Raw genomic sequence first — 11,372 nt, forward strand, 5'->3', positions numbered from 1 at the left:
TAATACAGAATATTACTTCAAATATCCGTATAATGAAGCATTTCATTTTCTATAATTAATTATAATTAAGTTCGGCTGTTAAGGGTTAATACATTGTAACATAAGTGATCGTTATCTCCTAATTATAGGATGGAGTTAGATTAGACGTATAACGATGAACGAGGATCATCGAGCATTAATGTATTTAATTATAGAGATATTTAGCAGTTTATTTTTGTTCGGGGGATTCGTCGATGTGTGTGCAAATAAAAAGTAGAATTGTTTCTTATATTAAGGTTTATGGAAGTTTTATTCGGTGAATCAATCTTATGGACGTGAGTGTATACGCGAATATATACGTGAGTGATGATTATGAATACTATGAATAGGTTTCTTCAGATTGATTGCGTTGTTATTGGCACAACGACGAACACTGATCGTCATACGATGGCACGATTTGCTTACAATATTCTTTCCTTTCTTTTTTTCTTCTTCCTAAACCATAGAAACAGTCAATTAGAGTTATTTTTTTTTTAATGTACGTACAACTCGTTTTAGATAGATAAAAGTCCAGCAGTTGGTGCTGAAGAAATTATAACAATAATTTAAAAAGTCTTCAAGCTTGGATTTTATTAATATTGTACGTTATTTAAAATCGTACAAAAAATATAACGAATAGATAAATAATCGTTAAAAATACGTGGATAATCGTTCAAAAGATATAAAACTGTTTCTTTTCACAAAGAAAAATTATCTAAACGTACTATTTTTTTAAATAAGATTTTGTCCAATATATTCCAGTAAAAAATGTTAAAAACATTAAAGGAATCAAAAATTTAAATCTCCCTAATTTATTATTTACGTAATTAATAAATTACGTAATTATTAATTTACGTAACATTTTCGATATTATTCTACGTAATATCTTTGAATATCAAATTAGCACCAACCGCTGAACGATTCGAACGTGCGTAACGCAAGTGAAAATTAGCATTAAAATTATAAAAGCTCTTAAAAGATAATAATAAAAATTATATAGGAACACGATTTCTAAGCTCGCTCTTTTTAGAATTAAGGCTTACAAATTCTTAAACGTAAACGATAAAAATAAAAATTAATGTAGGAGAATAGAAAAATAATATGTTCCGATTTTTTCTCGTACAAAAATCGTCAGACTGATCCGCTTGTAATATTGTTACTTCTAAAAAAACACGAATCCTCCTTCGTGTTTTTTAATTGAATTATTATTAAAAATCAGATAATTATCGTTCACAGGAGTGATAGTGTTGATGTCCATTGAAGTGTGTCTTATGGTAGCAAGGCAACGACCAGAAATGTTGGTCCCTTCCGAATTCTTCGCCTTGCTTGATAGTCTGAGGAAGATTCTGGCCGACAGTTTCCGGCAAGAACAAAACCAGTGCAGCGCCAAAAAAGGACACCGTGCTGATAATGAGCATTGGAAATCCCTCCCAAATTGCAGCCTAATGAACAAATATTAATTTATATGAGCAAAGGTTAAATACCATGAAAATCTGGTCAAAGTATTTCTCATTTAAAAAGTTTCATTAGAAAGTTTCAACCAATATAGTTTCATATCTTAAGTTATTCCATCATTTTTTATTTTAAATTTCAATTTTTTGATTAAAGATCAGTTAAAGAAAAGCGTTGGTTGCAACTTCCAAAACGGGCTTTCTAGAAAGTGAGAAATATTTTGATCAGATTTTTATAATATTTAACTTCTTCAGGAAACAACTTGTTTTAAGGTAAGAAAAAAACTATTTTACATTATCATGAGAAAATTTACATGAGAGCTTTTTCATAATTTCTAATAGCGCTTATTGTATCTTTTGGAATAAATTAAAGAGAAGTTGAACGTGGATGTGCTTAGCGGTGTTTCAAAAATGTTGTAACAACAATAGTAGTATAAATATTTATTTACCGAGTCAGTGATATATGGCGCCAAAGAGTGTGCAACTATTCCGAAAATATGAATGAAAGATACGCCCTGCGATCTGACTGGCGTGGGCAGAAGTTCTGCTGCATACTGAAGACCAACATTAGCTGCCATGTTCAGACAGAATCGCGACAATATTGACATTACTAATTTCGCGAGCACTGGGGAATAAATTAAAAAATACAAAATTAATCCTGGATACACAATACTTGATTGTAAGTTTAATTAAAAATATAGTCCGATCGAAGCTTAATCAAAATTAAATTAAAATTTCACACAAACTTTAAACTTCTATAAATCTCCAAATTCTAGAAAACCAACATATAGAAAATTATTGCTTCTAAAATGTGCACACCTCTTTCAATTTCGCCACTAAATTAATTCCTAATAATTCCTAAATTCTAGTTCCATCAAAATAATTATTTTCCAAGATTAATACCTTCGAAGTTGCCAAAATTCTTTTACATTCATCATCAACTTAATTTCAGATTTTTCTCAATAATACGTCATTATAATCGTTTTAATTTTACTTTAATAAACAGATCGATATATTTACTGGAATGCAGCATAAGTTCAGCGATACTGAGTACACAGGTCATTGCCATCGTGAGAAATCCGCAGAGTCTACGACCCCATCGGTCGAGCAACAGGGCGAGTAATAACCCAGCTGGAAGTTCTGTGGCACAGGCGATCGAGAACGACACGAACACCGAGCTCTGGATAAGTTTTAATGAATACACGTGATCGTCGAACGAGATCAGGGTAAAACACCTACAAGATTGTATCGGTTATTTATGAAGGTTTTATCGCAACATGAACTCGTATCTTATACTTGCCAGAATGCAACTAGAAGAATAGTGTTTCTCGCCAACCGTGGCGTTTTGAACAGATCGAGCAGCGTCGCTGATTCTTGAATTTTGTCCGGTGCCTCCATGTTACTCTGCAAGAATTTATTTCGAGAATAATTAACGAAAGATATAATACGAGTCGTGCCTTTAGCCCTTACACAGTTCAAAATTCATAACACACTGAAAAGAAATTTTATTTTCATTGTATTCGTCATTAATAGATAGCACGAACAGTGGCACTTTGCATTCTGTTTTATGGAATTAGTCGGCATGGCTTTTGATATCGAGATTTATTAATATAATGGGTGGTTGGTTGATTAAATACTTTTCTGATCCGAAATACAGTCGGGAACAAAACTAAGTGGATTAGTGGAGAAAATGTAAAAATTCATTTCAATCATTTGCTGAACTATCTGCATATTATTAGAAGGAAATATAATAAATAAAACTCAAGTATATGAGGCTGATACTAATTTGATTATACTTTCTTCACATCTATTTCCATTAACTATAGCAGCTTATTTTTATCCCCGATTGTACTTGTAAATTGTAAATATTTTATAATTTCTATATAAATTCCCAGATTTACTTCAAATTTTGTACGAGATCGATATAATACCACAATGGAATCGCGACAGTCAAGTTTCATTTCATATTTCATTTTTCATCGCGTTTCATTTTTAAAACCTGTCTATGCATGTTAAAATACATTCGCGAGTCTGTGTGTTTTCGACGTGAATCAAATATATCTGTCAGCACAGATTCAAGTACTGTACCGTATGATTTCGCGTAAGCTTTCTAGAATTCTATTTGATCGAACTTACAACTAATATATCGTAAATACGCGAGTCTGGATTTCTACGATTGATCCTAGCTATTCTCCGTAGTTTCTCAACAACCTTGTCCATCATCCCGTTGGAAACGTACCAGCTTGAACAGAGCAAATACGAGTGATATGGATCGATAAGTAAATTTGCATAAATCTCAAAGCGCAAGTTGAGAATTCGAATAATCGAACGATTAGGAGTTTACTTACCGGGCGTTCTCGGGAAGAATCCACGGTGTGATAGCGACAGATAACAGCGGTATGGCAGTAACGTAAGTAAAATATCTCCGGTTTGCGATATAATAGGCTATCCATGGTAAAATTGTACTGGCCACTGCGATGTAGTTGTAGGATAATTGTAAGATTATAAATATAATTCCGATTTTAAATTAATCCGTTTACTCTGCAAACGTGAATTTTCCGAGTTTGAGCTGGTCCGTATAACAAAAAGCGCTACATAATACACGTGTTTTGCTTCTAACGTATTTAAACGAATTACGTGTTGAAAATTTTGTGATAATTTTCATTTCGAACGAATATACAGAGTGGTTGGTAACTGATGGTACAAGCGGAAAGGGGGTGATTCTACGCGAAAAAAGAAGTCGAAAATATAGAATAAACGTTTTTCGTTCGAGGCTTTGTTTTCGAGAAAATCGACTTTGAATTTTCGCTCGATACGCGTGCACTTTATCGCGTCTCGTTATAACGGATCTCACTGTAGATCGTTGTCTCGATGGAAGAATTAAAAAAAAAAATTTGTATTCTATATTTTCGACTTCTTTCCGCTTGTACCACCAATTACCAACCACCTTGTATAACTCGATTTAAGAATATCAAGATATAACTATCCTCGACGACATGAAAATCGATGAAACGATCTTTAACAATAACAAAATCAATATATTCATCTCTGGTGGTGGCAAAAGCTCTTGAATCAAGAACTCGAACCGTATAGTTCAATCGAGTACAGCAACGTCAAAATTATCTTCGAGGAACAATTCATCAAAAATTTCTCACGCAACATCATCTTTCACGTAATAGAAACATTGACTTCATACTAACGTTATCTCTCGCGTGACTGAAACATTGGCTTATCGGTCGAACCTCTCGCACTTTCTACTTCGTAGAAGGCTTACCGATAATCAGAGGAATGTTGATACAGTTATCGAACGCCAGTCCAGTGAGAAACCTACAGACGGCGAATGACCAAAAACTATTTGCGCTGGCAGTGAAAATGGAGGCAAAAAGGGCGATACCATTGCAGAACATTAAAGCTGGGATACGACCCTTGTGATCGGCGATCCAACCGACTAGGAAACCACCGATGATGGATCCGCAGAAGAAGATGGCCTGCGCCGTTGATACGAGGTATTCTCGGTCGCATACCCAATCTAGCTAATCACCAAGGTTAAGAGTTAGTCAGCGAAAAACCAGATTCATATTTTTCAGAATATAATTTTAATCCTGCTGCGGTCTTCGAATTTTTATATCTCGATTCTGCTCGCAGTTCGATGAATGAAAGAGTTCTTTATGCTCTGAAAAAAACGTTCGCGTAAAATCGGAACGAGGAATTATCCGTACTAACAATTATCGTCTTATACTTTCTTTAAACTTATGAAATTTACTATAACAAGGTTAGATTAGATCGGAAATGACCCAAAGAACGCAGCAGAAGTGTAAGAATTTCGAAGCATGCGATTCAGACAACGATGTGAATACTTCACCTCAGTTCCTATACTAGGATATGGAATCTGCGTAAAATTATACTCCCATTGAGTACATTTTATCGTTTTGTTTGTTTGGAAGCCCGATGAGCTCAGGCTCTTATCGCTCTTCAACAGCTCTGTGAAGTTTACGTCCTTCCGTTGACATTGTTCGTAATAAGGATAAACGTTCGTCACTGGAATCGCTATCTTAATCCTAAACATCCCATACGATAGATGATTGATCATTTTAATTATTAAAATAAGAACCAAAGTCCAGACAGAGTAATCCAAAAATATCTTGTATCTTATCGTGAAATTTTTCTACAATATTTTCTAATAATTTTCGAAATGTTCGAAAATTCGAGAAATTCCAGAAATCGCGATATCTCGCATATTTTTCACAATATTTTAAAGTCACTTTCTACGAACAATCAAAAATATCGTTCAAAGTTTAAAGGAGCTTTCGTTGCTACGTATATCTCCTTTTCTTTCTTTCCTTCATTATACATACTTACCTCTCTTCTTCGGTGAAATTCGAGTTTACTAATTCGTCTATCCTGCACCAGTGTTCCGTGGGAATAATCGTAATGAAAAATTGCGAGAAATACAGAAACGCGTACGTCGCGCCATAAGGTAGTAACGACAATAACAACAGCCATTGATATCTCCCGTAGTCACCGACATACGGCAGAACATCATCGAAACTTTCCAATCTTGGTCTCAATCGAGTCGCTTCAGTGGGCAATATAGAGTTACTCTTCTCGTCCTTCATTTCGCTGAAACAGAATCCATCCTTGATTTCCAGGCGTAGCAGTATAAAAGTCGTATAACAAAGTTTTCAGTCTTCTAGTCTTTGAAATAAATGTCATTCGGCAGTTCCTTTGATGTTTCACATTCTGTAATTCCAATTACAATGCTCCTTTCCTCTCCCACAAACAGGAAATTATTTTCTGACAGAACGCAGGAACAATCTTACCCGTCATTCACGTTTTCCCCTTCCATAGTTCGAGCAGCAAAGTCTCAATTATGATTTTAGATTTTGAAAGGCAACGGAGATGAAAGAGGAGACCCGATATGCTGATCGAAAGACGTTCGGAAATGAACTGAAAGAACGAGCGAAGTCCGGCAACTGTTCGCTTTGTTTTCGATTCGGTTAAACGTTAAATTAAGCGTAAGTGTTTGCTCGAGTGCCGGCCAATTACTGTGCCGGGAGTCAAGTGAATCGTGACACGCGACTCGTTCAAATTGAATTGCATACGAACCACGCTCGCGAGATCATCTTTAAAAAGGGCTGATTCGGTATACGCGGCGATGTCAACGTGATATCTACATATCTGAGGAAAGTTTCGACGAAAGAAATAGCCTCGAGTGCTGGTTAATGGTGTTCGAGTTATCGTTTGGATATCGATATTATAGATTTGCAAATGAGATAGAAGAACCGAAGGAAAGTTTGTCGACTCTGTCATATTTAATTAAATGCAGGAGAAAAATTGAATGGAATAATTTTCTGATTAATATTGTTTGTTTATTACTCGTAATCCTCTTACCCGGCGACTTAAGGGTGACTTCCGGTTACAGTGCTTAGCTAAACTAAGTTTTCGATCAATATATTGAACTCTATTGGAAAATAACCGAGAAAATTTTAAGCCATCGAAGGCTAAGAATAAATGAAATAATTGAAGGTTTTTCAAACCTGTTTTAACACTAATATCAGGGATATAAGAAGATGGTACTTCTGATGTATCAACGCAATTATTTGATTATTTACCATTCGTTAAAACAGACGGTCTTAGGGACTGAGGTGGTTAATTAGATATTGAAAAATTAAGAGAACGATTTCCAAGTTAAAAGTAAAATAATATATCGATCTTTCGCAAAATTTTTATATCAAATTGTTCATTTTCGTATCAGATAGAGCAAAAGGTTAAACTGATATGTTTACTTGAAAATGGATTCAGGGAAATTAATCATTTGCCAATTAAATTTAAGCGAATACGTGAAACAATATTATCATATGGAATAAACACGGAAACGAAATAGCTGACAGAAGAACCATCGATTTCGAGACATCGATTAGAATGACTAATGTCATTGTCAGGAGCGAGAAAGTGGTCGAGTGCTCGAAATAACTGACCTGTTTGGAAAATACGACAACGAGAAACGTTCGTGTCTACGAGCCATCGTGTCTACATAATAAATACTTGCGTGTGTACGTCTACACAAATGGCGGCATTTTTAAAATAAAAAATAGAGTATATTACCCTTGATCGTCCAAACGAAACAATTGCTTATAATTACAAGACATTTGATACAGTACTTTGAGAAATCAATATGCTACAATTTGTTGAAAACATTTAGCTTGCACATAAATCACATATGAGCCAAACTCACGCGACTGATAACGTTACATTGCACTGAAACTGAGGACTCGATCGATTCTCAAAATTCCAAATACAATCTTTTAAATTAATTTTCACTCGTTATCAAGAATCCAATCAAAATTTCTTTTTCCTAATTTATTAGTAACATTCTTAGGTAGAACTAATAATTATCGCTTCTCTTTCATAAACGATTATCAAAGCGAAAAATTAAATTCAGTCTATAGAAGAAAATGAATACAGAAGTTGAAACCCTTACCTGTCACCAAATGATTCTTCTATGTCTAATTAACGATAGTCTCACGACGTCAAAGTGAAACTCCAAACTGATCGTTTCTCGTTGCTCTTTGTTCAAAATATCGATCACGATTAATCAGGCACTACCAACCACATCCACTAATATCACTGTCAGATCGATTAACAGCAAGTTATGAAATTAGTAATTAAGGGCACCCTCGATCAAACCATTTTTCTCTCTCAACGTCACACTAAATCATGTCAAATGTATCTTTCCGTTCCAAATGTCGTCGACTAACTTCCAACGAACAAAATGTCTCAATACACTAAGTTCGATACCTTCGTGTTCTTTCTGGAGATAACCGAAGAATTTTTCCGTTATTGTAGCATTTTCGTTGCTGCTTCTTAATTTAAAAGTAAAGAAATAAAATTAGTTTGAAAAAGCAATTAAAGTAATTCACGTGGGTTTCTTTGAAGACGGCGGAAAATCGATGATAAAACGAAATAGAAATAGAAATAAAATAAAATAAAATCTGCGATTAAACGAATAATTAATACATGTTATTTTGAAAAGGAAATTGGCGATAAAATAGGCGAAAAACAGTTTCTATTAAAAAGGTTATACGAATAATCAACGCAGTTTGCTTCGAAGCAAAATTAGAATTGGCAATCGAGCGAATGATTGACGATTTATTTGGAAAAGTTAGCGGAATCAATGACTAAACAAGCGAGATTTCGTTAAACACACGATTTCCTTCGTAAAGAAAGAAAAAGTAGATTTGTTGATTACACGAATAATCGCTGCAGTTTATCTCAAAGAAGAAATAGCGCGGATGGTCAAACAGGCGAGAAACAAGGTTTCTCCGGCAAAAGAAAATAAAATAGCTGATCGAGTAAATAGTAAATACAATTTACCTTGAGAAAGAAGCAGACTCGAGCGATCAACACTGTTTCCCTCGAAGAAACGCTAAAATTAATGGTCAAACAATCAAAGTAAGTAATTTTTCTCGAGGATAAAGTAGGATCAGTAGTTAAATCAACAAGATTGGTACAGCTTCCCTTTAAGAGACACTATGATCAATATTTATACAGGCAGTCACGGAATCTCCCTTTCGACTGATCCAATCATTGAGTGAAACGATTGTATTCGATGAAATTTTCCTCGAAGATGAAGCAGAGTCGCAGATCCTTACGTAAACGACCGATCAAGTTTCCACGGCAATAAACCTAAATTCCCTGGCTAATTGAAAATATAAAGGAGACACGACCACATTTCCATTTAAAGAAATGCAATTGTTAGTTAAACAACGATAGGATTTTCTTATTCGAAAAGAGAGGAGAAAAATGTCCGATGTTCACGAAGTCTTGTACAAATATGAAGGGGAAACCGGCTCGCGTATCGCTGATATAGAAGCTTGCTTAGCGAAGACGAACACGATACTCGGTGACACGTGTTTGCCAATAAAAAAGGAGAGAATCGAAGAGAAACGGAACCAAAGGAAGAAACGTTGATTGACAGTGGAACCGGCGAAACTAGAAATAGTTTGGAAAACACGATTTTCCGATCGCGAACATCGAGGACCACGTGCTCGCGTTGCCATTGATCGAACTCCATTTAGGTTTGCGGCAAATCGTCGCAACAGCGACGTTGGTAGAACAGAGACACAGAGTTCTTCTGTCTCACAAAAAGCAAGGTGCATACATATGTATTTCCTTGTTTCTCCAAAGCATAGTGGCGCCACGCCGGAAACCGGTTGTCCGAAGCCAGCCAAAGTTTTCAATGGTGTTGAAATGAATTGTATTGTCGTCTTGTCGCGTACTAAAATTGCGATATATGGACGGTGTTAAAAATTGACGTTGAAACACAACTGATTTTTGCAATTTAAATAACGGATGTATTGAAACGAATTCAGTGGATTTTTCAGGTAAATTTGTCGTTTGTTTTGCCGGGTTTGATCTTGGATCGACTTTAGTATATTTTTCATATTTAATTGAAATGGGGAATTGCGTTATGTTATTTGTTGATACTCTGTAGGTTAGAAATGTTAGCATCGTTATTTTAGAATTAATATTTACAAAAGGCATAAATGTAATTGAATTCTAAAGAGGATTAATTAAGAATGCTCAAGCTTTTTGTGAGATTGGTTTTTTCTTGCAAGCTACCTCTATAAATTAGACCTCTCCTGAAGGGACACGTAGTTTCGTCAACCGGTTTCTTCTAACAAGATTCGTAGAATTAGCTTTTTGCGAAGGGACTGATTTATGAATATTGTTTCTTCTGAAAAGACTGCTTTGTTACCATAAAAAATCAAGGACAGGTTTTCGTAGTTTATATTCACCGAAATATTCACACACACAATAATTTCGAACAGTACGATTAACAAATTACTAGATATGTCTGTACAAATTTCACCTTACGCTCGAAGATACAAGCAAAGCGAAAATTAAATTTCCAAAATCAAATATCAAGAACAGTAAATAACTATATGCAGAATATTCTTCTAGCGAAAGACAGACAGTCTCTACTCACTATGTACATACGAAGAGAAAGATACACACTACATTCCAAACACATGTCCAAACACAGGAATGACCTCGTAACTTACATAACACCACAACTGAAGAAATTACACCATATAACATTGAATGTGACGGATGTAATATGGCACATCAATTATCGAACAAAAAGTTTCATAAAATTCAAATTAAAAGAAATATGGGATCGCGAAACACACAACGGGTGTGCATAAGTTATGTACGTAACTTCCAACTTACACACATGCAATAGGTTTAACCGTTACTGGCGTTGATAATAACAGAAGCACAGTCATGGATCCGTTACCATGTCTAGCGTTGTTTCAACGAGTTTCATTCCCACTTGATTTAGTGTCGCTCCTAACCGCTGGTTCGCGCAACAGAGAAGGATAAAATGAACCGCGACAGATATACAATTACATACTTACGTACTATATGGTTCAAAGTCTATAAATAATATTGTAGACGGTATAATTAGAGGCCTTCTGTACTATTTCCGCACGCAGTAACGTCCTAAACGTATACACGGAAAACTTTAAATCGTAGCACAATTGAAGCCAGAAGAAATTTTAAAGTGAGCTAAAAAATGAAAAACAAGCCGAAGATTCAAGAATAACAGAATTACACTGGAAACTCTATTTGGTGGGGGGAGGGAGGGGGGTGCGTTTGAAAATCGATCGCGTATTACGCGGTAGGTAGTAGTTGACTGATATGATTGGAGTAATAAATGTCATTACGGATTATTTGATATCACTGTAACTTTTTGAATAAAATTCAATGTCAAGATTTATTCATTATCGATACTTATCTTGTTTACAGTAGATTGCAGAATCGAGATATTCTGTTCGTAATTTTTTATGAAAATGTTCTTCGCTTTGATAAAGAATTTTTATTTTTAAAATGATATAA

The 11,372-nt window shown here is 35.0% G+C and overlaps 1 protein-coding gene across 1 annotated transcript; it reads right to left on the reverse strand.

The window, feature by feature from the left end:
• Positions 1-321: 321 nt before the first annotated feature.
• Positions 322-10,834, reverse strand: LOC126877558 (carcinine transporter-like). Its single transcript, XM_050640234.1, has 10 exons — positions 10,704-10,834; positions 5,829-6,089; positions 5,332-5,527; positions 4,725-5,002; positions 3,818-3,958; positions 3,606-3,711; positions 2,770-2,873; positions 2,490-2,704; positions 1,919-2,094; positions 322-1,460 (listed from the first exon to the last, which is right to left on the reverse strand). The coding sequence occupies exons 1-10, from the start codon at positions 10,757-10,759 to the stop codon at positions 1,242-1,244; spliced, it is 1,752 nt and encodes a 583-aa protein (XP_050496191.1). The 5' UTR covers positions 10,760-10,834; the 3' UTR covers positions 322-1,241.
• Positions 10,835-11,372: the final 538 nt, after the last annotated feature.

Source organism: Bombus huntii, unplaced genomic scaffold, assembly GCF_024542735.1.
Source record: "Bombus huntii isolate Logan2020A unplaced genomic scaffold, iyBomHunt1.1 ctg00000189.1, whole genome shotgun sequence".
Taxonomy (NCBI): Eukaryota; Metazoa; Arthropoda; class Insecta; order Hymenoptera; family Apidae; genus Bombus; species Bombus huntii.